The sequence below is a fragment of the Drosophila montana genome, unplaced genomic scaffold, assembly GCF_035044405.1.
Source record: "Drosophila montana isolate Dmon_TW-CO22-7 unplaced genomic scaffold, ASM3504440v1 contig_1417_1, whole genome shotgun sequence".
Classification (NCBI taxonomy): domain Eukaryota; kingdom Metazoa; phylum Arthropoda; class Insecta; order Diptera; family Drosophilidae; genus Drosophila; species Drosophila montana.
This window is the reverse complement of record NW_026996370.1, coordinates 589,144-613,858: the sequence shown is the minus strand read 5'-3', so window position 1 is coordinate 613,858 and position 24,715 is coordinate 589,144. Positions and strand designations below refer to the sequence as shown.

The 24,715-nt window shown below is 42.7% G+C and overlaps 6 protein-coding genes across 9 annotated transcripts; 3 read left to right on the top strand and 3 right to left on the bottom strand.

Annotated features, from left to right (window-relative positions):
• The first annotated feature begins 3,428 nt into the window (after positions 1–3,428).
• Ccdc114 (Coiled-coil domain containing protein 114) lies at positions 3,429–4,669 on the top strand. Its single transcript, XM_064684211.1, has 3 exons — positions 3,429–3,953; positions 4,020–4,194; positions 4,254–4,669. The coding sequence occupies exons 1-3, from the start codon at positions 3,461–3,463 to the stop codon at positions 4,468–4,470; spliced, it is 885 nt and encodes a 294-aa protein (XP_064540281.1). The 5' UTR covers positions 3,429–3,460; the 3' UTR covers positions 4,471–4,669.
• Positions 4,670–4,846: 177 nt separating this feature from the next.
• Positions 4,847–9,283, bottom strand: LOC135429745 (uncharacterized). The gene is made up of 7 exons (XM_064684197.1): positions 9,044–9,283; positions 8,710–8,919; positions 8,271–8,642; positions 7,864–8,200; positions 6,629–7,616; positions 5,900–6,567; positions 4,847–5,402 (listed from the first exon to the last, which is right to left on the bottom strand). Exons 2-7 carry the CDS (start codon positions 8,916–8,918, stop codon positions 4,917–4,919), a joined length of 3,060 nt encoding a protein of 1,019 aa, XP_064540267.1. The 5' UTR covers position 8,919; positions 9,044–9,283; the 3' UTR covers positions 4,847–4,916.
• A 563-nt stretch (positions 9,284–9,846) lies between these two features.
• Positions 9,847–13,515, bottom strand: Pdi (protein disulfide isomerase). Its single transcript, XM_064684746.1, has 2 exons — positions 13,231–13,515; positions 9,847–11,423 (listed from the first exon to the last, which is right to left on the bottom strand). The coding sequence occupies exons 1-2, from the start codon at positions 13,370–13,372 to the stop codon at positions 10,084–10,086; spliced, it is 1,482 nt and encodes a 493-aa protein (XP_064540816.1). The 5' UTR covers positions 13,373–13,515; the 3' UTR covers positions 9,847–10,083.
• A 352-nt stretch (positions 13,516–13,867) lies between these two features.
• LOC135430196 (pyroglutamyl-peptidase 1) lies at positions 13,868–14,858 on the bottom strand. The gene is made up of 2 exons (XM_064684763.1): positions 14,587–14,858; positions 13,868–14,518 (listed from the first exon to the last, which is right to left on the bottom strand). Exons 1-2 carry the CDS (start codon positions 14,797–14,799, stop codon positions 14,066–14,068), a joined length of 666 nt encoding a protein of 221 aa, XP_064540833.1. The 5' UTR covers positions 14,800–14,858; the 3' UTR covers positions 13,868–14,065.
• Positions 14,859–15,201: 343 nt separating this feature from the next.
• On the top strand, positions 15,202–17,240 carry Pex3 (peroxin 3). Its single transcript, XM_064684752.1, has 2 exons — positions 15,202–15,515; positions 15,638–17,240. Exon 2 carries the CDS (start codon positions 15,760–15,762, stop codon positions 16,888–16,890), a length of 1,131 nt encoding a protein of 376 aa, XP_064540822.1. The 5' UTR covers positions 15,202–15,515; positions 15,638–15,759; the 3' UTR covers positions 16,891–17,240.
• Positions 17,241–17,917: 677 nt separating this feature from the next.
• FucTA (glycoprotein 3-alpha-L-fucosyltransferase A) lies at positions 17,918–23,707 on the top strand. Of its 4 annotated transcripts, XM_064684711.1 has the most exons (6): positions 19,233–19,462; positions 21,229–21,482; positions 21,542–22,312; positions 22,623–22,806; positions 23,103–23,309; positions 23,365–23,707. In XM_064684711.1, exons 2-6 carry the CDS (start codon positions 21,397–21,399, stop codon positions 23,602–23,604), a joined length of 1,488 nt encoding a protein of 495 aa, XP_064540781.1. In that variant the 5' UTR covers positions 19,233–19,462; positions 21,229–21,396; the 3' UTR covers positions 23,605–23,707. The 4 variants fall into 4 exon arrangements, with proteins under 4 accessions (XP_064540778.1, XP_064540781.1, XP_064540761.1 ...); XM_064684708.1 differs by lacking the exon at positions 19,233–19,462 and adding an exon at positions 17,918–18,062 and having other exon boundaries at positions 23,103–23,707; XM_064684691.1 differs by having other exon boundaries at positions 19,236–19,462; positions 23,103–23,707.
• The last annotated feature ends 1,008 nt before the right edge of the window (positions 23,708–24,715 follow it).

Sequence of the window (24,715 nt, the reverse complement as noted above, 5' to 3'; positions counted from 1 at the left end):
TTTTTGCTTTTTTGGTATATCTCGGCCAAATAATGTCCGATTTTGGAATTTAATACCATTTTAGACTCGTAAGGATCAGTACTATTGAAAATCAATTTTTCAATCAATTTTTTTGATAATTTTTTTGAATACCTCGGGTAAATATAGTCGATTGGCATCAAAAAATGAAAATCTAAATTTTGACCAAAATCGAAAAATCGGGGACGTAACGAAAATTAAAACTTTTATGATGATAGTTTTATAATTGTGGAATGTCCTTGGTATCTCTGGGCATGTAAAGGAGCTAAAGAACTTTCTATGCTTATTACTCAGCCTTATCCTTGCTGATCCTGGCAAGTCATGTGTCAAACAGTTCCTGTGGACAAGAATCATAAACTGGCGAATGGACATCCAAATCGTCCTTGTGGTTGCCGGGATATGGCTACTTTTTTAAAAAGTACATTCTTTTTATCGTCATAACTCTTCCAAATCCTGAAGGAAATCAGAAGGATATACCTTTCTGAACTCGTGGGCAGAAGAACTATCGATTGTCATTCCAGGATTTTGATGATTCCACAAAAAATGTTGCTGAGGGGGTTAGTCGCGAAAGTGGCTACTCCGGGCTATCTTTGACATTTGAAGGACTTTCGGGATGTCCTTTGGACAGCAAGTCGTCCTCACCCTTCCATTGTATAATATACAACCCAAAGGACGAAAGTCCTTCAGACAGCGAAGTTTTAAGGAAAATTTTGTGCAATGAAAATAGGCTATAACTCGGTGATATCCTTGCGTATCCTGACGAGTCCTGTGTCAAAAAAATTGTATTGACTAGGACTTCCAACTGGCCAAAGGACGTCGAGATCGTCCTTGTAGTTTCAGAGATATTGCAATTTTATTGATTTTTTGTGATTTCAGCCAATTTTCGTTGGCCCCGCGATTGAAAATTTTCCAAGTCCATGATTCTTAGATGACCCCCCAAATTTTTTATACAGACCGATGCAGTTGGTCTCCACGATCCCAACGCACCATATCCTTTGAAATTCTGCAAGGATATGACCGAGTTATGGCCATTTTACTTTTACAAAATACCTTTATACATTTTGTTTGACCAGTATTAAAATGTGTTTATTTCTTCACAGATCCATGAAATAAAGGATTGGCATTAAATCAAATCAAAAATCAAGGGGTTTCATCAAAGTTTTTGACCACAAGCGATCCGGTTGTATAATAAAACTTTTTTTTATGATTTTTTTGGATTATCTCGGCCAAATAATGTCCGATCTCAGAATGACATACCATTTTGGACGCGTAAAGATCAGTACTACCGCCGTACCGCCTACTGCCGTACCTATGGATAAAAAGAATTTAAACAGTTGGTACCTAGTTGACCCATGTATCCTTGGTTTTACCATGCCAAAGATATAGTCCTAGCGAACCTACAGGATCTAAAATGCCAGATATTGTCCAAAAACATGAATGCTTTTTCTTTTAGCCATGCCCAGCAACAGATGTGACCCTTGATGGTCCTTGGTTGACTAACATATCCTTGGTTATATTATCATACCATTGATATAGTCCTTGAGAACCTACAGGATCAGATCGCTGAGAAATGCGCATCAAAATGGTCCAAAAACATGTATGCTTTCTCTTTTAGCATCCCCTGTACATGATCTGTTGCCTAACAGCCGTGCTTACAGAACTCATTTTACTTGACCAGCTTGCTGTGCATTTCTGTTCGCCTGGTATTTTGGCAGATTTTAAGAAAAATCTCGGTAGCCAGCGATTGCCAACAGACGCCCCTGGCGGGTATGCAATGGATTTCTAAAGACCGTTGATTTATGAATTTTTAAATAAAAAAACGGGAATTTATGTTTATATTTATAAAATTGTTATTTATGCTAGTTAAAATTCTACAAATCTGGCTTAATTAAACTCCGATCCTGGAAAAATCTGCTCTGTCACTCGTGAAGGTCCTTAGAGCTGATTGTAGTCCTTAATTTGTCAGTCTGAAAAGATAAAAACACATTTAAATTAAACAAATAAATAATTATATAAAAGCGGAAAATAGGCCATAACTCGGGCATGTCCTTGCAGATTTTCAAAGGACATGTTGAGTTAGGATCGTATAGACCCCCTGCATCGATCTGCATCATAAAAATATGGGGTCATCTAAGAATCATATGACTCGAAATTGGACTTGTAAAATTTCTGCCCCGGGGCGCACGGAAATGGCCCGAAAACACAAATCCTTAAATATCTCCAAAACTACAAGGACGATCCTAATCAAATTTGGCCAGTTGGTAGTCCTGGCCAACACAATTATTTTGGCATATGACTCGACAGGATACGCAAGGATATGCTCGAGTTATGGCTTATTTTCTTCAAACAAAATCGTCCTAAAAACATTTTTGTCTGAAGGACTTTCGTCCTTTGGGTTGTAAATTCTTCAATGGGAGGGTGAGGACTTTATACTGGCAAAAGGACATCCCGATAGTCCTTTAAATGGCAGAGTTAGCCCGGATATTTTCGATTTTGGCCAATTTTGCGACTAGCCCCCTAGGATAAATTTCGATGAAATTTTTTGTCGAATTCTGGAAATCCTTGAATGCCAATCGATAGTCCTGCTCCCCACAAGTTCAAAAAGGCATATCCTCTGGATATCCTTCAGGATTTGGCCGAGTTATGGCTAGTTAAATAATGTCCTTTTTCGAAAATAGGCCATATTGTGGAAACGGCAAGAACGATTTTGATGTTCTTTGGACCGTGTATGGTCCTTGTTCATACGATTCGTTTAAAACAGGACTTGTCAGGATCCGCAAGGATACGGCCAAGTTATGGCTTTGTTAATTTACGAAAGAATTGTACTCATATCTATGCTGTCTAAAGGACTTTCGTCCTTTTTATTACATATACTAAATTGGGAGGATGAGGACTAACGTTTGGCAAATGGAAATAATGATCGGCAAGGATATGGCCGATCTACAGCTTTTCACCTCTACCGACAAAAATCTCTTTTCCTCAGCTCCTTGAAGGATTTTCGTCCTGTTTATTACATATTCTAAGTAAGCAGGACGAGGACAACATGTTGTCCAAAGGACATCAGAATGGTCCTTAAGGTCTCGCAAACCAGAAGGGCGATTGGCATTAAAAAAATTAAAATTTAAATTTTGACCCATTTCGATAAAATAGCACGTTTTTTGCTAAAAATGGGTTCGGTTTGAAAATTAGAACTATTCAATGATTTTTGAATATCTCTGTTAAATAAAGTCTGATTTTGGAATGTTACACATTTTTGAATTCTTAAGGAACCGTCCTATCGATTGACAATCAATCATATTGACAATCTTGGGGTTACATCAAAATTTTGGATAATGCAGAACAACTTTTATCAAATATTGGGACGGCTCGAAAATCGAAACTTTTTTAATGCCTGTTTGGCATATATAATATTTGTTATATAAACAGCGCAAACTTTAACGACATGTGGCAATCGATGGTTACGCAATTCAACGACGGAAAAAAGCTCATCATGGATTTAATTGATCAATCAACAATGGCCTTTGATCAGCGCCAAGAGCTGTGTACGAAGCTATCAGTGCTGAAGGACCGCAACGAGAATGACAAGGTGATGCATATACAGGAAATGAGAGAAATGCAGCGTCGCTTGGAGCACGATGCCAAGTTGCAAAAGTTCTTCGACATCAAGGGTCAGAAACGAGTCAATCCCGAACTGGAACAACGTGAGCTGGACAAGAAGCAGAATCAAAAGGACAACTATGAGCGCCAGCTATTTGAGTATAAAGAGATAATTGAAAGAATTAAACAGCTATATGGTGAAGATGACACTGAACGTCTGGTGGCACAATTCAAGCGCCAGGAAGATGAAAACTTTGCGCTCTTCAGCTACGTGAATGAGTTGAGTCACGAAGTGGAGGTACTAAATGATACCACACAGGATTTAACAGATCAGATTGGTAAGTCATAGCATTATTGGCATAACTGTATAATGGCTTATGATTATAATATTACTGCGCTTCCAGAGCGCCAAAAATCGGAGCAAACTGAAAAGGAACTGAAACTCAAAACGGAGGCCTTGGATTATTTGAATGACGAACTGGTGCGCATTGAGCAACTGGCCAAAGAGACTAGCGAAAAGAAACAAAATCTGAGCACCCGATTGCAGCAGCTACTCAAGGGTATTGAGGACATATTCAAGTAAGTTTATAGTAGGCATCGTAGGATTTTGAAAATTGAAGGTTTCTTAATACATACAGATTACTGGCCTGCGATGATGCACCCATACTAAATGTGCTCAGCTCCAGAACCTTCCTGACCGTCCATAATGTGAAGCTATTCGTTGGGGTCATTGAGCGTCGTGTGAATATAATTATTAGTACGATTAACATTGAGGATAACTCCAACAGGATATTGGCAAGAAAGGATCGTGTGCCGAAATTTAATATACGGGAATCAGCTAAAATGAGGCATTAGCTGAAATCCAGAAAAGGAAAATGCCATTAACTATTTATTTAATTAACTTGAAAATAATGCACATAAATAGAGCAATCTGAACAATTGTGACTAATTTCCTGTTTAAGATTAATGCATTGGACATTATTTCATTAAGTTCAAATTGAGTATGCAAAATAATAAATTACAACTTGCAAAAAAATAAAATATAAACATAAAGCTTTGGAGTGCAATGTCCATTAGGCAAACACTGCACAATTATTTGCAATTAATAATATAATAAAGGTTAACAGTTCTAAAAATACACTTAAAGTTACACTACGAAATATTCTTTCAATAGTTTTAACAGGCTTCGTTTTAAACATTAACAAAAAATATAGAGATATATATGTGTATATTTATATGGACTACAGTTAAAAGTGGCCAATGGCCAATTAGATTCCACAAGCGCGACTAGCAGCTTCTTCTCACGAATGATACGGTTCCGATGTAACAGCGTCGCTGAACAAGGATGGTGGCACGGGCGTCATCACATCGCGGCTCTCGCCATTGAGCAAATACACAGGTACATTACTGGAGGCCACTTCGATCTCATGTGCGGCAATAACACTGCTGGGTTCCGCCTCTCGACTGGGCGTGCAATCTTGCGTTGTTATTGCCTTAATCACTGCATCCTCCTCACTGCAGGACTCGCCATTTGTTGCCAATGTTACATAGGCGGCAATGCAGTCTGGCTGAGGCGACGCGCAAACAGCGAAATCAATAGGAGCTGCAGGAGCAACGGAATCCGTGCCAGAAGCAATATCAGAAGTGAGAGTTGGAGAAGCAGTCCAAATTTCAATATTTTGCTGGGCCAGCTTTTTCTTAACATTCTTTATCCGGCTCCAGCCATGTTGTTTTCGTCGCCGGCGTCGTTTGGTCAGCTTTAGCTCCTTGGGCCGAACCAGTTCCTCCTACGCATACAGAACAGGAGTGTGTTATGAGCATGTATTAAGTAGAGGAACATAGCATGCAACACTAGCTTGCCGGACAGGCTATCAATTTCCCCCACGGGGTCTGTTATTTCCCATCACTATCGCTATACTCTTTTAAAATAACAATCTATAGACTATTTTAAATTTTCTAACTTATTTACATTCTTTTCTAACTTATTTAAGATTATTTTAATTTTTATATATGAAATTTTATTCACTATTAATACCTTTCTTCTAAGCTGTAGACTCTAAATCACGTCACTGACAAATTTAGCTGTGGAAAGGGACATAGTTGGCCGGACGGGCGAATAATATACCTCCATCGTGTCAGTGATGATATCGGATATTTGTATTCTGATTAGGCTTTAAGTTTTTAATTTTCCCTTTCTAATGTATTAATTATTTGAGGTTGACACTCGTTGTGTCGACTATTAATAAATGAATAATAAATAAATAAATTAATTGAGTAACATTACCGAGTCTTCAAAGTGGATGCGCTTCAGTCTTACAACAGGCATTGGCATCGCTGTCTTCTTTGCATGCACCTGCGCCGCAAAGCTTTTGATGATTGCCACTTCATTCTCCAGCCTCTCGATATCCTTGCGCAGTTCGATATTCGACGCATGCAATCGCTTTCTGACTTTTTCGTCGAACTCTGACGGCGGCTTTATAACACTGGATCCTCGCTTCTCGTCAAGTTTCCTGCGCTGAAGCTGAAGCAGACTATTGTAGAAATCTACATGCTCCGTGGACGTATCAGCGAACTTGCGTCGGTCAAATTTATATTTTCTGGCCAATGCCTGCACCCGATCAACGTCAATAGAGTTCTGCGTGCTATCAGTCGATCTTCGACGACGGTATGTCTCAACCGAGCTGTGCGTGGAGGCGGGTGGCGTGGGCAGTGAACGTTGTGGGCCGCGAGCCTGCAGTCGCTTTGGTTGTGGTGTCGGTGTGCCACTTGAAGCATTGCTTGTCGTGGGCGTGAGCTGACTTGTGGGCGTGTTCGCGATGGCTGCTGACGAACGCGCCTGTTTAACTGGTCGCCCACGTCGATTGCAGGAAGACAACGATTCAGTAGTCCTTTTATCACAGATTTTCTTCGATTCCAATTTGCTAAACATGCGCTGGCCGGCAAGTAAATGTTCTAAATATTGAGATAAGGTTGATAGTTTGATTTATATTTAAAGATATCAACATGCACCTACCTTTGCGTCCCATCCACTTAAGAGATTCAATAAAGTCCATTGATGAGCTTGGTGTCAGCGACGAAAGTGATGTATTACTTAACTTGTTATAATTTTTAATTGATGGCTTAATGGTGTTAAAGGATTTGCTTAACTGGGATTTGTTGGAGGCGCCCAAATGCTGTGCACTGAAAGTGACTTGCTTCTTGTGCAGCGACGCCTCGCTGCTATGGCTATTGCGACTAGATGATTGATGGCAGTGGTGATTGTCATTGGGTTCAGCTATATTACTGGCATTGATGATTTTTCTGCGGGGGAATGAGGCTTTGTAGATCAGTTTGGGGGTTGAAGTGCTGGGGGACAACTCCGTATCGGAGTAGAGCATGCAACTAGATATGGCCTCATCATTCAAGTCCAGCTGCTGCAGCTGTTCCTCTGGTTCCAAATGTTGTTGTGCTTCTGCCTCCTGCTCTGCCGTTTGTACGCACTGATCGACAAGATGTGGCGGCGTTTGTGTTGTAGACACGAGGTGCAGACTGTCCCGACGGCAGCTGTAGCTGTTGACTATGCGCGGCATTGTGTAGGTTGCAGCAGGCGCAGCCACGGTTGCGCCGCTGCTTGTTGCGCGTTGATAAGTTCGCAAATTAATGGGATATATACGCGTTATGGGCACTAAATCATCTTCCCCAACTCCCGCCGCCTCGTTCGAATTGGAGCCATTTCCATCCACATTGGCGGGCACACTAAAGTCAAGGGAGAACATTTCGTCGTCATCATCCGATTCACAGAGATCCACAACTTCGCACGTGGGATCAATTCCGCGATACAGGGCCGTAGCGCGCTTCACTGGCTCCAAGTGGCTGGCATTGCGGCACAGACGCTTTAGAAAGTCAGGCGGATCTGGAGCTGGCGGTGGCGGAATCTGTGTTGTCGTTGACGCTGACAGCAATACACCGACTAACACTAAACTGGATTCAGAGGCTGTATCCTCCTCATCGGAGTCAAGTATCTGTTGTGAAAGAAAGTATATCAATTTCTTGCCTGGCGATGTAATGGACATTTTACTTTAGTGTTCTTGTACTCAGATAAATTTTGAAGTCATTTTATGGGCAGCAGAGACACGCCCGCCTTCACCTGGCACGCGACTAACTGCGTGGAGAAGGATAACGTGCACACCGCTTGCCCAACTCAGACCTTTTACTAAGACATCATGGTGGTCAAAGAATAACACATTTGATTTATAATAGACAACTTACTAAATCAGTTGGTTGCAGCGTTCGATTGTCCATCTTGCTGGCAGCATGCAATCCTCTGCAGCACTTTTGGAGGCTCAGATGTTCCAAAATGCAACGTGTGGCCGTGCTGGGTGATCTGTATTTAGGCAAATGCTCTATGTAGGCGGGATTGTAAGGTAGCGTGCATGCGGGCCGCATAAATTTGATCGCAAACTCAAAAATGCGCTGCTTGGTCAACTCATCGCGCTCAAGCCTTTGCCAGTAATAAAATATGATAATATATTCGATGTATATTTTATCGGGCAGCTCCGCCTGACTAAACAGGCCTGATGTTGAGGACCATTGCGGAAAGAGGCGGCTGAAAAGGAGTTAGCATATTATAATATAGAATATGCAATAATCTTATTGTCTTCTCATATAAGGCCAACCTGTAGAAAACGGTGATGATGTTCGCCTGGCCATACAGCTTTGGTACGGCGATCAGCGTGAGCAGCGTCTTTTCCTTGTGTACAGCAGAGCTCCTATCATTATCTTCAACATATAGGCTGAGCATGCTGCCGATCCTCTCAATGATGCACTGCTCCTTCTCGACGCGCTCCTGGGCGGCACACAGCTCACAGGCAATATAATTAGCCACAATGTAGCACCAACGGTCACAGGAAAGATTCCAGCTGTTATTACCCAGCACACGCCGGCCCTTTAGAGTGTAGATAAGGTCGGTGAGACCGATTATACTGCGCGCCAATTTTCGGCATATTAACGGGGAGTTCTGTGCGCACTCCAGCTCCTCTCGTATGGCACTGTCAGGTGGGGTTGGGCGAAGAGATTAATTGAAAGAATTTGGATCAGCCATGGCCATGTACTTACCACTCGAACTGTCGGAGCAGTCGATTCATAACATTGTTGAAGCTGTCATCGTGAATAGCGGCGATCGCTCTATAAATACACCGACGCGTCTCAGTCAGGTGCACAAATTCCGGCATCACGGTCGACGGTGTCGCGCCGCCGCCGGGAGTGGCTGCGACAGAGACGTTTTCATCAACATTCATGCAATTGTTTCGTGTGTTACTCATCATTCTGCAATGCAAGAGAAGGTTGCAAATCAACAAAATGTTGCATTGTTTGAAGAGAAAGTCCCGTTAGCATTGGCTGGCCCTACATACATATGTATATACTGGCACATACACACACACACACGTACCGCAAAAATGTTAACTGTAATGAGGCAGCGGCGCGCTCGCAGTGCACGCTACACTACAAATGTCGCTAGTGCACACAGTCCAGGTACGAATTCACAATGCATTTGTTGTATTTTGCACATGTTTTACACTACTTTCTGTTTGTGAATTGAAACTTGTTTGCTTTCGACCATTTCAGTTTTAGAATGTTGACTGCTGAAATACACACGAAAATGCATTTAATCGGTCACACTTGGCCTTAAAGTCGTGTGCAGTGTGGCCGTAGTAGAAAAATGTAAAAATACCAAATACGCCGCATAGTTCTATGTTTCAGTGTTGGAAACCGCAAACACATGACCGCGAAATATAAATATTAGGGCGCGTAATTCAATTGATTAAAAATTCAAGCATTATACCTTATAATACATTATACCTTATACTTATAATAAATAAAATGGATATGAAAAATATATACATGAATATTTTTTAACACTCGCCTAAATATTTAGGAATATCTATTACACATATCAATAAGTCGTATTCAGTCTTTTAAATATTACATTCATTTCAAAATACGCGATAGCATGAATTCTTTTGTTTTAATGTTGTTGCCAACTTTATTTATTAAGTCCTTAATCAGTTCTTTCTCAATGCTTCTACAAATTCAAAATAGAAAACTTAGAAGATTACATATTAAAAATTTATCAATTTGATTTCTCGATTACCACTTCAATAAGACTGAATTCTGAGCTACGTATATCAAAAACTGAAACGCGGCGAAGGCGCTGCCGAATGCTTCGCGTTTCCATGTGAAATTGCGTAAATATTTGTTGTTGCAAATCACAACTAAATTATGTTATTTATTAGGCAAACAAGTTGGGACTTAAATTGTGCCACGGCCAGGACTGGGGGCAATGACAAAAACTCATTGGAATTGTATCCACGACCGAAGACAAGAATAAACTACAGAATGTACGTTGCTATTTGTTGTTGCTGTGTGTTTGTGTGTGTGTTGTTGCTGTTGTTTTGTTTTTCTTCGATTAATTGTGTTGTTGTTGTTGGTTTACAACTCGTCCTTCTTGGGCGCCGCTTCTTCGTCCTCCTCGCTCTCCTCAGCAGGCTCGGCATCGGCAACCTCGCCGTTGGCATCCAGGAACTTGACAAACTCATCTAAAGTCCTGTCCAGATTGTAGTCGATGACCTTGTTGTCGTCCTTACGGAAGTATTTGATAGTTGGGAAGGATGAGATCTTGATGTTCTCCAGCTCATTGGCAGTGGAGTCCATCTTGGCAATGACAATGTCGGCATTATCCTTGTACTTCTCAGCCAGCTGATCGTAGATGGGCGCCAGCTGTTTGCAGTGACCGCACCATGGAGCATAGAACTCAACCAGCACCGACTTGCTCTTGTCCAAAGCAACGCTCTCGAAATTGCTCGAGACGAGCACCTTGACGGGCTGTTTGTCCCAATCCTCAGGCAGCTCCTGTGACAGCAGATGCTGCTTCAGTTTACCGTCGAGGAACTTCTTGACGAATGCCTCAATCGACTCGGGTGTCAGATCGGCTGATTCGGGCTTGTACTTGGCCATATCCTCCTCCAGCTTGATCAAGCGAATGGTAGGCACCTCCTCTTTGTTCATGCCAAAGAACTCAAAGATGCGAGTATGATCCTCCTCATCAGATGAGATGGTGACAAACAGAATGTCCTCACGGTATTTCTTGGCAATCTCCTTCAGCGGATCAACATGGGCCTCAATGTGGCCAGCCTCCTTGGACACGAAGAACAACAGATGCGATTTGATGGAGCCACCGAAGATTTTGGATGCCGACTCATGGTTGAAGTCCACAATCAAAGGCAGGGATTGCACCTGAGCGAATTTCTTAAGGCTCTCCTCACTCAGCTCGCCCTCGAACACCGATTTCTTTTCATCGAATGGCTTGAACAGCACGACGCCATTGTCCTTGGATTCGTATTTGGCAATCACATCGGCATTGCTGCTGATACCAAAGACAAACGAGTCCAATGCGTTGGCGGCCTTAGTAAAGACCTTGGCCTCCGCCGACTCAACATCCTTGAAGAAGCCAATGATGGCAATCTCATTGTCCTTCAGGAACTGCTCGGCTTCGGCAACGCTGGTCAAATCCTTGGCTGGTGGGCCAGTCTTCTTGGTCACCCAGGCAATTATGTCAGCGGCCTGACGTCCACCATTGTACTCCACGGGCGAGCCACTGCGGAAGAACTTCAGCGTGGGATAGCCACGCACTTGGTACTGCTCGGCCAGCTCACCCTCAACGGTGGCATCGACCTTGGCCAGTTTAATGGGTGACTCCTTCTCTGCCAGCTGTTGGGCGGCCTTGGCATACTCGGGCGCCAGTGCCTTGCAATGACCACACCAGGGTGCATCTGTAACAAAAATTAAATGAATATTACAAAATAAATAAATATTTCACACATTTATCTAAAAGCGTGTCTAGTGAAATTATTACGATGCACTCTCAAAATAAACAGACCGTTAAATTTCAGTTTTCTAATGTCAGTATTTCAATGTGAACTCAAAAACTCAAGCTTTTAAAATGTTTCAGATAAGCAACTATGTAGAGTACTTCAGATATATCAATCCCGTTTAAGCGAAGCGTTCGCATGGAAAATCAAATAGTCGCAAACGAGTGGGTGTTAAGCGGGCGGGGCAATGAGGGTGCGGCGGGGCATATTTCACGCCAGATTTAACATGGAACAGCAGCTGTTGCATATTATGCAAATTCCACGTGTTGAGTTGTGAAGAGCTGCAATTTTATACGCGTACAGCGAAACACAGAGAGAGAGAGAGAGAGGGAGAGAGATAAATATAGAAAGACAATGACATAATGCGAGTTGACAACGTCTTGCACTCTCTTATCTGCGGCTTAAGCTGACGTGGCCTTGGTAAATGGTCAAAAAAACGTAAAAATTGCACAGATAAGATTCGCAAGGTGAATCAGGGAGGCATTATCTGTACGTAGTGAAGTATTGGATCTGCTGACGTTGCCAGATTTGTGCGTTTGGAAACGTAGCGTAAACACACATGAACTGCTGGCATAAACAAACCGCAGACAGGGCCGCCATATTGATGCATAGCACTGTTTAGCACGCGCTCAAAGAGCAACAACAATGAAAGCAACAGCAGCTATGGAGCAACAAAAAAAACAGTAACAGAAACAGAGAGCGAATACAAAAGAAAATAAAGAGTTGAATGAACTTCAGCCGCTGCGCAGGCGCGATCGCATTAAGCGGCGGTGTACGGTGTTAAAAAGGGCAAAGCTAAATAGAAAGCAGCGCAAAAGAGACGGAAATTCTGGACGGAATAGCTGCGAAAAGTTGTTTAGCTAACCCAGTTTCAAGCGACAGTTGCTTGACAACTTTTTTCTATTCTAAAACATATTGATGAAGCGGATGTAAGAAACTAAGCAGCGAGTAGGCGAAATATAGCCACGCCCGGGACGACGAGACAGCGTTGCATTGCCGTGTTGATAAAACTGAGACATATGGAAATAGAAACTGTTCCGGCCTTATCTCGGTTTGAGGACGCCGCGCGGCACCCAAGCAACCAATGATAAGAGCAGGAACGCAGCGTCAGCTTTAGCTGGCAAACACTAACCACGCTGACCCTGTTGGGAAATGTGCCGAAGAATAATCTTCACCGATTGTGATGACGCGCAACTTTTGCTTAGCACTTTAACATTTAAAAACTTACGCGCAACAAATGCCAGCACAGCTGTCGGCTCGCTTGCACACAGGTGCTAGCACATTGCGTGCAAAAGGGATGGTCATATGCAAGGAGAGAGTAACACCAAACGAAATAATAAAGAGTGGCAAGGAGAGGGCAGTGCGCAAGCCAATATCCGCAAAATCATCGATATGCGATAAACGATTAAATGTAAAAACCAAAAAAAATATATACAAATATTTTTTCTCTCACAACTAAAACTTCTGTTCTCTTCCCGCCTTCACAAGCCAAAGGAAGCTTGGCGACTAGCAACAACAATCCGGCTGGTGGCTAAACTGCCACGCAGACATATTTTGTTTCGGAGCATCACGCTGGGGCTTGCTCAGAAAAGACCACGTAGTCTCTTGGCGATTTTCATGAATCACCATACACCATATAGCGGCAGCGGTTTAGGGGCCGGTACGGCACATTTTATTTATGTGAAATATGTTGCAAATAAATACTCACAGAACTCGACAAGCACAAATTCGTTGTCAGCAATCACTTGTTTGAAATTGTCCACCGTCGCTACGATGACACCCTCCTCCAGTTTAATATCAACGGCCGCCACGTAGGACGCCGCGAGTAGTGCACAGATTAGGAATTTCATCGCGGGCACTTAATATTTAGTATATATAAATGCCTATTTGTAGGTAGATGTCTATCACACAGACACACACTAGCGCAACTCTAAAGACAAAAAACGTCTACCGCACAAGTTGCAAGCTAAATTCCAAATGAAATCGTCTACGTCCAAGCGACAGAACATTGGCTCCATATATGTATCGAGTTGTTCGGAATAAGTTCGATTACACGAATCACTGAACTAAAAGAACGACTGTGACTCATTTAGTTCAGATAGGTTTTATGTTATGTTGTTGGCTTAACATTGCGCTGAACTGTTAACAACAGCAAAGAAAAGCTGCATAATTTGAATTTATTATTGTTCCTTTTGTTTTCTAAAGATACGGAAATCGTTGCGACTGAATCGATATAAAACGCACTGTTCTTCTTGACTTGAGCAACAATACTACATTAAGGGAAATAATGCAAGTACAATAAACCAGATGGCACGTGGAAATTATTTAAATAAAAATAGACTAAATTAATAAAAACGTACTTTAATTTAACCAACTGGCAGCTCTCTCCGAGCAGTTATCTAGTACGTAATCTGTTTATATAAAATAACAAACGAAGCCGAAGAGTATTTCCATAATTCCTCATAACAATAAAGGTTTTTTATATGCTTGCAGCTGTTCATACAAATAGATAGTACACTTACAAAAAAATGCACTGAATACTTTCACTGGTAGTCACAGGCAGCCAATTGCTGCACACATTGTATAATTATTTTAGAAAGAATATCTGATGTTTGGGCAGAGCTGAAAGGCTTGTCAATGGGCGGAACATGTACGAACAAGGTCCGCTTGGAATCCACGTCTAAAGACCTTAAATAGATATAACCACAGAGGAAGCCGCCAACATTTTTGGACGCCTTCGTGGCTTCCAAAGCCTTATTGTTGACTGCTCGTGCTGGGGCCACACACTCATCACAGGTTAAGTTTACAGCCTCCACAATCTTATCAACGTTCAGGCCGCAGCGCAAAACATTTGCGTTTCCATTGTAAGGTAGGCAGCAAGTGCTTTTGCTTAGATATTGGCCCGCATTATCGGGCCGTCGAAATTGATGATTATAGGCGAGCTTCTCCACATAAACGCATTTGGCTACGCCAGAGACACCGACATGCACGACCAGCTGCGGCGAATGTGGGGGAATGATGTCAGCGGCGCTCAATTAAATCAAATATGTATATTAATGCTTGCCTCTGGCTGCCGCTGCCAAATGTCTGTAACTGCCTCATCTACGGCCGCATATTCCACTGGCACCATTCTTTTCTCCAGCTGGTAGTCGGTGCCCTCGTAGCTAAGCAGCTCGGGCAGCAGTTGCACAGCCTCCCAGCTGGCGTTGACCTCTTCATGGCCCACGAACGGACCAAAGCCCGTGACCACAATCAGTTTACGCTCCGTCGACGACATTGTAAACACTGCCGCCCACTACAGCGGAGTGTATTGCGCATACTTATGCATACACATGTATGTGTGTTTGTCCGTCTACCCCTCTTCGCCTAACTTTCTTGTTAGCCAGTGCTTGAAAACAGCAAATAAAGCAGAGTACGGTGATAACATACGATGGTCATCAAAATAATCAAACAAGCCTAAGCAAATCAACGAAATGCTTTATTGACATAGGTAGGGATTTAATTAAAAATAACTCGCTGGAGACCTTTATGTTACTTGTAAATGTGTAGTTAGATTTCACATTAGCAGATTTAGCTTAGCAGTGTTCTAAAAACCAGCTGACACAGAGCAGTGCTGTACAGTCTTGTGCTCACTGCGGTACCAAAACAACCCTGTCCAAATAAGCGCATGCCAGCCCTGCTTGGGCGCAAATGCACAAAGAAACCCAGACAAGTGTTTTAGTGCTCAACAAATATTAAACTGAAAGTTTTGTAAAAGCTAAGGAAAAACCAACAATGCTTTCCTAAAGAGAGAGACACTTAATATAAACACATATTAACAACACATTCCGCGCGTGCAAATCGCGCATAAAAACGACCAGGAAAAGGACTGACGTAGTCAAAGTTCTAAGCCGAAATCAATAAAAAAATTTCTTGACACTTGGGGCCGCACTGGAAAATAAAAGCAGCACAAACACGGCATAGTTGTCATCAAACATTTTACGCAAAGAATTTGTGAGTATTTCGTCGGTGTTTAGCTAATCTAATCTGTTCTGACCAAAGTCACCGACGTGGTCGGCTCACACTAAAATATTTGAACTTTGTACATTAAGTATTCATAGACTTTCATATTGCAGGGGCGGTTATAGAGGCTGAGAGTCAGAGGCAGAGGCGGAGGCAACGGCAGCTGTCGCTATTCCCAAGAAGCGCCCCGATTAAACTTTAAAGCTTTTGTTTGTGTGGAGGGCAGGAGCTCATCATGTTGTCGCGCCTGCAAGATTTTCTAACACGCCATCGACGTAAATTTGTTGTAACTGGGGTTTTGGTGGGAGGCACCATCTATGCGGCACGTTATGCGCAGCGCAAGCTCGTGGAGTATCAGGAGCGGCAGGCGCGCGAATTCTTCGAACGTTCGCGACGAATGCATCATTTCGAGTCGACGGAGCGTACTTGCAATCAGGTGATACTGGGCATGGGCGAGGAAATGTGCCAGGCGGTGTTGCACGAATGCAGCACGGATGAGCTGCTCGAGCAGCTGCGCCAAAACCCTACCAACAAACTGGAACTTTGGGAGCAAATGAAAATTGTATCATTCACGCGGCTGGCTACCTTTGTATATGCCTCCTCAATGCTGGTCATTGCGCTGCGTGTCCAGCTCAACCTGCTGGGTGGTTACATCTATCGGGATATTATGACGGAACAGCGGCAAATAACCGACGAATTAAAACAGCAATACTTGTCCCTGATACGCCACTTCATCACGCACGATGGCATCAGGGATCTGGCGCGATTTATACGCAGTCAAGTGGTGGAAGTGCTCAAATCAATGCCGCTGACGCGTCAACTGACTCTGGCCGATACGGAGCAGATCTTCTGGTCGCTGCAAATGGCCATCAATGGCGACACGCGACACGATCCCAACTCCAAGATGAGTAAGTACCTGCTGCCAGATCTAACCCGCCTGCAGGAGAGATTCAATTGCTCCCCGCTGCTGCAGCAGATGTATAACGAGACGCTTGATCTGCTCGAGAGTGAGGATTGCATTGGCGTGTGTGCGCACAACGTGAGTCGCGGCTTTGTGCTCAGTTGTGATGCCATTGCGGAGTCTATGGGCGAGACACTGCAACATTTGGCGCCCGGTGAGCTGCAGCAGCAGCAGCCAATGAATGGCCAGAGCAAACAGAGCAACAACAACAATCTGCTGGACGTTAATAGGGTGCTAGTGGCGCTGGCCAAACTAATACCCATTGTCAGTGGACTTACATCGCACGGCTACGACAGCTCTGCGCGGCCACACAATCTGCCCACCCAGTTGCTCAGCTTCTATGTGGTATCCGAGAAATCCAAAATGTTGGGCGCCAATGTTTACGAGACCTTTAGCTCTGGCTAAGCTATAGCCACAATAGATATAAATAGTCTAAGCTGAAGACAATTGCAACTAAGATTATATTCTAGATGTCTATTTTTAAAGAGGAACATTTTTGAACTTTATAGGGAAAAGAGTGTGTGTTATGTGCGTGTATGTATATCTATTTGTACTAGACCTAAGTCTTAGCTAAGTCAAGAGTATTCAATTGAAAATTTGCGCAAGCCTGCCCTTCGCAGTCTAGTCTAAGTGATGTGAATTTAGCCCATTATACAAAACGATCAACGTGAAGGCCTTTCAAAATAAGTATCTTAATGGAATAGTAATTAACAGCAAAATTTTATAATAAATTGAACAAATTATATATTCCAATATTTCTTACTACACTTTTCTTAGAGAAAACTATATAGAGAAAATGGATCAGCTTGAAATTCGAATGTAATTTCGAAAGCGAACATTTAGCTAATACACAAACCAATATCTTCAACATCAAATGGGGTGGCGCAGAAAAAAAAACCGCCCTATTGATAAGGCGCGCAGTCACCGACAGCTGTCGACGTCTCAGCCGCGGCGTCGCTTGTTTATTTGATTGCTTATTTTCAGCGTGGCCCTGCCACTCTCTCTCTCTCTTTCTCTCTCTATATGTCTGTAACTTTCAAAGAGCGCGAGCAGCGCATGCGCATCAAGTACTAAACAAATTGGAAGCACAGTTATATACAGGCTGCAGGCGTACTTTAATAATGTTAAGGCATCTTTTAGGCGCAACGTTTACCTAAGCAAATAATCTGCTCATTAATGTTATTGAACATAAAAATCTGAATACATTGGCGCGGCTTACTGAATGGCATCTTTGCCCGCTCTCGCTCTCAGTTTCTCTCTGTCTCTCTCTCTCCGTCGCTCTTACTGCGGCTGCTGCCCAGCTGTCTGGTTGAAGTCTAATTATTATGTACATTGGCAGCGCAGTTGCAGAAGTTACGTGAAAACGTAAAGGACGAAAGACGCGCCTTCTTCTGCTACGGCGTGTGTATGCTCGCTTGTGCGTGTGTGTGTAGGGTGTTGTGCAAATAGAAAAACAACATCAAGAAATGTGCAGAAACGTGCAAAATATGTTAAGACTAAGCAAAGATCGTGGCTTGCATTAACTAAAACGCAAATCTGTGCTAAGTCAAACAAAAGTCTTATCAACCAGCAATTGTGTAAGTTGAGTTGTAAATCAAATACCAAAAGCTATTCGAAAACAGTTAATGACCTTTGAGGTTAAATGTTTTCTTAACCTACAAGCTATAATGTTAAACAACGGTATTATTGATTAAGACAAAAGAAAAAGTCATTTACTCACGCACACATGACGCAGACAGACAGACACATGTGCGTGTGTGCTACCGTTAGTTCCCACAGCCAAAGGGGTGGGTGAGTCGCCACTCTCCAACAGAACTCGGATTGCAAGTGCCCAAGTTTATTTATTCTGCTATGCCTAAGGCTGCCGATGTTGCACTTTGCTGGCCGGGGGAACCCCCTTTCTGTGAACGGGAGAGCGGGCGCCATAAATTGTGCGTAAGCCGCATTATAATTATGCTCACATGTGTGACTGTGTGTATAAAGCTAAAAATATAAGCGTATTAGTAAACACATATATGTACATAAAACTAACAGGCCCAAAACGGAAGCCTGTTTCCCCATTTGGCTATTTGCCTTTCCGACCTCCTACAGGCGGGAAAGTCGAGTCGAGTGCGACAACGTGCAAAGTACAGACAACAAAAGGGACACTCACCATGCCCCAGCATGGCGCATAGAATATTTATATGACAACAATGCATGCGAGTCAAGAGTTGGCCGTCTATAGGCATATTGACACACTAAATGCATGGGATCAAGTGCCCCTACAATGGGCCACACACAAACCACACACGAGCTGCAACTAAATATAAATAAATATCAATTGAGCGAGAGCTTTGGAGCAGGTGTATTTGAGCGGGGGCTAATTGCCAATGCTGTTAAAAATAGGGCTTCAAATTGGAGCAATTAGGAATGGACATGACATACAGAAAGAGCTGCCCGGATTAGAGTGAAATGTCATGCCTTTTCAGGATCTAATGTACAAGTCGTACGAATATTTGCAAACACAGTTTTCTCTGTTTTCAATTTCATTCTCCAAAAGATACAAGTAAATACCGAAATGTTAGTTTTTACTGTGTAGCACATGTCAAACTCTTTTTAATTAGACCAAAAACTAGCGGTACTTAGGTCTTCATCTAGATAGATCAGCGCTAAGAGCTATATTTGAGAACTACATTATTGCATTTATGTTTACAAATTCTTAGAAATTAAAATTGAGCATTTCATTAAAATATTTTTTTAGTTTTTTTTATCTTTTTTTCCGATGGAGAATTCCATAAGGCAAGCTGATTAGATGGGTGCAAACGTGCTGAAAATGTGTTGCTTTTGGCGTTTCTTATCACATTTAGGCTTGAAATTTCAAATTGTATAGTGAGTTACGATTTAAGCAGATCGAAAAAGCGAACAAATAGAGTGGGATTTGTGAAGCGAATAAAGCATTCGGCAATAATTCAAAACCGAAGGGGAGCCAGCCATACACGTGAGTAAAAGGCAATGTTCTAGTATCTGCAATCATCAACCACTAGAAAGCAGGAATCACCCAGACACATACACACACACACACACACACAGACAGGCACATATTTGGTCTATGTATATCCCTTCCTTTGTATGCAACATGCCACTAAAGTCCTACTTTTGCAACATGAATGAATGGCTATAACTACATTTTTGATGAGTGTGGAGTTGGAGTGGGACAACCGCCGGCTGGGTTTCTGGGCCTGGGACTGGGCCTGGGACTGGGCCTGGGCAATATACGTCTTCGTCCGTGTGGCCTGTCAAAACCGTCAAAAAGTGCGATAGACAAGCAGACAAGAGCCCGCCCGTCTGCTTACTCGAGAGCCTCGCCACAACAACCCCCAGCACAAAATGCAGCCCATTGCAACCCCAACAACTCGTTGCAACCGCAGGCCAGAGCACACAGTCCGCCTCGAAAGAAATATGTAAAATAGTTCCGTAAATGACATTTGATAGACGGATGGATGGCTGGCTGGCTGGTTGGCTGGTTGGTGGTCTGAATGGATGGCTAGAATGCTGCTTGGGGCTTGCCTCTGATTAGTTCAACGACTTGCATTGCTCAATGCCTTTAATGAAGCTGCATAAGCTGTTCCGTATCCGGGCAAAGCCCTGCTCTGCTACTGTAATTAGTTGCCCGCGGGGTGGCTCATAAAAAGCTAAAGCTTTCGCTTTATCTAGCCATAGTTTCTTTTATTGCGCATACGCCCCGTTGTTTTATTTGGCACATCTCCTCGAGGCAGCTGGGACGAACAGCCACATCAAGGCAGACAGACAGACATGGCTTTCGCCTGATCAGGATTCGAAATCCTTAACAAAACTCACTATGCCCTCTTTTACTGGATGTAGGGTATAAAGTAATACGGTTATAAGTCGCAATTAGTCAAATTATAGAAATGCGTTAAATGAAGCGTGCAAAATGTTGACTGTTGTTCGCCTGAGTAGAAAATAATGTTAGCTTAAAAGACGTTTTGTACTTAATTAAAGTTCGTCTAGAGCATATCTGGAACTAAGCAGGATATTCACATGGTTCAAGAACTTTACGCTCGATTTTCGCCTTCTAACCAGTTCGCCGTTTTTCTTTCAGTGTAATTTTTGCAGTCACTCCAATCGGGCGCTAAAATGCGAGTTCATTGCATAATATTTACATACTGCTAAAGATTTGCCCTATCTTTACGAATTTTTTAAAATTTGTAGTTTGAAGCACCTGGGGGAATTTTGAATACAGACGATACACTCCCAGGTTTCTGTCAGCTGGAAACAACGACATGGACACTGCCTCAGCTAAGGGCAATATATTAGAATTATCATAAGGTCTTGAAACGCCCCCCGCCCCCTTTGGAAATGTGTCATAATTTTGCAGATAACATGACGCAATTGAGTTGATGAAGCGGCGCCAAGCCACGACAACGAGTACCAACGGTTCGACTTCATATACTTTATAGGGCTAAGCACAGTTATGCATGTGAACGCAACCGAACAGCAAGTTGTACTACTATATTACTAAATAAAAATAGATCGACAGAGCAGAGGCAGAGTCAGAGTCAGAGACAGAACCCCGAAACAGAGCGCCAACGCATTGTAGCTGACAATACAGATCATTAACATCGGTAATTAGTCGGGAACTGTTGTTATTATAATCGAGCTCTAATCTGTAGTATATATAAATCATATACGCGTGTATGTAATTCTGTGTTCTATAATTTCTCAATGTTTACAAACATTTTACAGCAAAATGACCAAGTTAACTGGCTGAGTCGGTGGTAGCCAGTTCAAAGCCCAGCAGTCAGCAGTCAGTGACCTAGTTGCCACGAGGAAGGCGAAAATACAGACAGACAGACAGACTTGGTCGGGTGGCGTTGGAGTCGTCGGTCCCGGAAGCAGAGCTGATTTTTCAGAATGCGACGACCGAAAATATCGCTCAAAAAGTATTTCTATTTTACGTTGATCTGTGCGCTGCTCCTAATATTCGGCTTCAATCTCAAGTGAGTGTACATTAAGGAAATGAAATTCATGTCAGATGTTAACTTATCACAAATTTCAGAGAATACGAGATATGGAAGTCGAATATAACGCGACCCGCCCTGACAGCTTCACAGCAGCAGCAACAACAACAACAGCAGCAGCAGCAGCAGCAACGACATGTCTTTGGCGTGGAAACAAATGAGGTGAAGAGTTGGTCTCTGGAGGAAGCCACCTCGACACACGCTTCAGCGCCGCCAGCTACGCCTGTGCCTGGACCGAAACAGGAACAGAATCCGCTGCAGCAGCAGCTGGAGGCAGAGGTGGGAGAGGGGGAGGAGGAAGATCCCTCAGCAGACAAACGTGGGGAATTGGCGGCCACAGCCAAGCCCTGGTTCTTTCGCAATGGCGAATACTATCCCAAGCCGGCAAAGGCCTTCAGCAATCGCAAGGCACGCAAACGGCATGCGCCCAGACTCTTTCCTCACCAGGATCCGCACAGCGATCGTGTCATCAATCAGCTAATGTATGTGCCCCACAATTACGAACAGATCAAGTCGAGTGGCAAGCTGAAAACCATCCTTTTGTACAATGGCCTGGGTCCATGGAATGTGAAAAAGGGGCGCGAGGTCTTTCTGCGCTCCAAGTGTCCCGTGGACACCTGCGAACTGACAGCGAATCGGGATCTGGCCAGTGTGGCAGATATGATACTCTATAAGGATAACTATATACCCACGGGCATACGACGGCCCAGCAATCGTAAGCAGGTCAGCATGATGTACTATCTGGAATGTCCATATCACACACAAAACGTCAAGGTGCCGGATGCCATCAACTGGACGGCCACGTATAGGTAAGGTTTTGGATTATTTTTCGACCAATAAAATGTTGCTTATATGTAAGAGGACGATATTTTGAAACACAAAAAGGTTTCTTACACAAAAACTTAATTTTCGATTAGTTACTCCTATGTCAACCATATGATATTGTGGTCCGTTTCAAGAGGTTTATAACTATAGATTTAGTTTGCATGGAAACAGACAGACGGCTATGACTAATTCGTCTCGATCAAGATCAAGAGTTCAGAGATCTCTTTCGATATAAATCTAGAATACCTCTATACGAAAAACACTTGACTTTCTTTCCCTTCATTTCTTTCTAAGGCGTGACAGCACTGTGATGGCCCCCTATGAAAAATGGCAATACTATGATGTCAAGGTGCAGCAATTGGAACAGGATCACAATTATGCGCTCAACAAGACGAAAAAGGTTGCCTGGTTTGTGTCCAATTGCGGTGCACGCAATGGCAGACTGCAGTACGCACATGAGCTACAAAAACACATTGAGGTAATTATTGGAAAAGTAGACATCTAGAGAATGTCCCGAAGAATCTTTCTTCAGCTGCTTCCAAAAGAAAATGAATCTGAAGGGATTTAGATAGAAGCATGAGGAACATTCTTTGATCAAGTAATTTTAATATTCCTCCAGAAGGTATTGAGCTTATAAAATCGGAAGCATTCCTTGATGTTTTATGAAGTACTTCACTTGATCAAATAGTTTTATTATTCCTCATAGAGCTTTCCTCAATTAATCTTGGTTTCAACTTGGCATATTCTATTCTCACTTATATTTCACTCTCGTAGGTGGATATATATGGCGGCTGTGGGAATTTCAAATGTCCTCGGAGCACCGCTGACAAATGCTTCGATATACTCGACAATGATTACAAGTTCTATTTGGCATTCGAGAATTCCAATTGCAGGGATTACATCACGGAAAAGTTCTTTGTGAATGCGCTAAATCGCAAGGTGCTGCCAATTGTAATGGGCGCACGGCCCGAGGACTACGAGGTGAGTGCTCCACGTCGATCCTACATACACGTCGACGAGTTTGCCTCGCCCAAAGAGCTGGCCGAGTATCTGCATATACTCGACAAGGACGACGAGCTGTACAACTCGTACTTCAAGTGGAAGGGCACCGGTGAGTTCATCAACACGTACTTCTGGTGCCGCGTCTGCTCCACGCTGCACAATGAGGATCAGCTCCGCAAGTCGTCCTGGTACACAGATGTCAATGATTGGTGGCGTGGCGCCGGCGTTTGCACCTCCGGCTCGTGGCGGAACTTCAAGGCGCGCATGGATGTGATTAGCGATGAGTGAAATGGGGTCATCGTCCAGATAGTGGACGGCGCCGGTGTCATTACATAATCAAAAAATCCAATACGTGTCGCTATATATATATAGATATATAGATATTGTTGTTGTTGTTTTTGTAGGTATGTTTGTACGAATGTGTAAAAACGCGCCTTCGCTTTTATCGAAGAACCGGGTCAGAACCGCAAGTAACGTACTTGTTTTCTAGCTAGAACTAAGTGCAACTAATCGCTTCAAATACAAATACATATACATATATGCATACAGATATATGTGTGTATGTATTACGCATGAGCAAATCGAAAATCAAACGAGCATGGGGCAAAAGCCTCGGTATAAATCGGGGAATAAACATGTTCCTTCCAGGATTGATAGGACCGCTAACGGACAGTTCAATACAAATACAAAAAAAGCGCATAGAAACTAGCCTATATATAGACTAAAGATCCCGACCAGATCATTGTAACATATACAATACCAAATAAATAAGACAAATTAGCCTAGTTATACAAATGATATGGTACTTAACATATGTACTTATATTTCAGTTGTTCAAAGAGCAAGTCCAATTTAGCGCCTAGGCAAATGACGAAACGGACACACAAATATATGTTCACTAGCGATATATATATATATACAGATATGTATATATATATATAAAGTAAGCTGAGCATAGAGCACACATACATATATATGAGTACATATATATATAATTATAAATCGTTTTGTAAGCATTTTTGTAAGCAACAAAGTCAAGATATTTTTTTTTTGCCTGCTTATAGATAGTTTCGATTTGAACCTTAGTTCCAATAGCTTTGCTTTTAGTTGGATCAATAGTTTTAGTTAATAATATCGCACAAAGTCGCGCAGTGCTCAGCTAAGGCTGAGCTTAAATCTGGTCGTTAGCTTTTAGACTGCAACAACAACAACATTCCTATTTTTATACACTTGCTGAGGATAATATAATTCTGGAATAATAATTGTGTGTAAAGATTTCAAGAAGCCAGGTCTACATATATATGCTCAGATATCTAGCCAGACCATGGTGCTAGGCTGATAAAACTTGGCACTGATACTGCAGAGTATACTTATTATAAATGGTA

Coding starts and splice junctions, on each gene's coding strand:
- Ccdc114 (XM_064684211.1), top strand. CDS start 3,461: ATGTGGCAATCGATGGTTACGCAATTCAACGACGGAAAAAAGCTCATC. Junction 3,954..4,019: donor GGATTTAACAGATCAGATTG/GTAAGTCATAGC, acceptor CTGCGCTTCCAG/AGCGCCAAAAATCGGAGCAA. Junction 4,195..4,253: donor GGTATTGAGGACATATTCAA/GTAAGTTTATAG, acceptor TAATACATACAG/ATTACTGGCCTGCGATGATG.
- LOC135429745 (XM_064684197.1), bottom strand. CDS start 8,918: ATGATGAGTAACACACGAAACAATTGCATGAATGTTGATGAAAACGTC. Junction 8,643..8,709: donor CTGCTCCGACAGTTCGAGTG/GTAAGTACATGG, acceptor CCCACCTGACAG/TGCCATACGAGAGGAGCTGG. Junction 5,403..5,899: donor GCATCCACTTTGAAGACTCG/GTAATGTTACTC, acceptor CTGTATGCGTAG/GAGGAACTGGTTCGGCCCAA.
- Pdi (XM_064684746.1), bottom strand. CDS start 13,372: ATGAAATTCCTAATCTGTGCACTACTCGCGGCGTCCTACGTGGCGGCC. Junction 11,424..13,230: donor ATTTGTGCTTGTCGAGTTCT/GTGAGTATTTAT, acceptor TTTTTGTTACAG/ATGCACCCTGGTGTGGTCAT.
- LOC135430196 (XM_064684763.1), bottom strand. CDS start 14,799: ATGTCGTCGACGGAGCGTAAACTGATTGTGGTCACGGGCTTTGGTCCG. Junction 14,519..14,586: donor TTTGGCAGCGGCAGCCAGAG/GCAAGCATTAAT, acceptor CATTCGCCGCAG/CTGGTCGTGCATGTCGGTGT.
- Pex3 (XM_064684752.1), top strand. CDS start 15,760: ATGTTGTCGCGCCTGCAAGATTTTCTAACACGCCATCGACGTAAATTT.
- FucTA (XM_064684708.1), top strand. CDS start 21,397: ATGCGACGACCGAAAATATCGCTCAAAAAGTATTTCTATTTTACGTTG. Junction 22,313..22,622: donor AACTGGACGGCCACGTATAG/GTAAGGTTTTGG, acceptor TTTCTTTCTAAG/GCGTGACAGCACTGTGATGG. Junction 22,807..23,102: donor AGCTACAAAAACACATTGAG/GTAATTATTGGA, acceptor TCACTCTCGTAG/GTGGATATATATGGCGGCTG.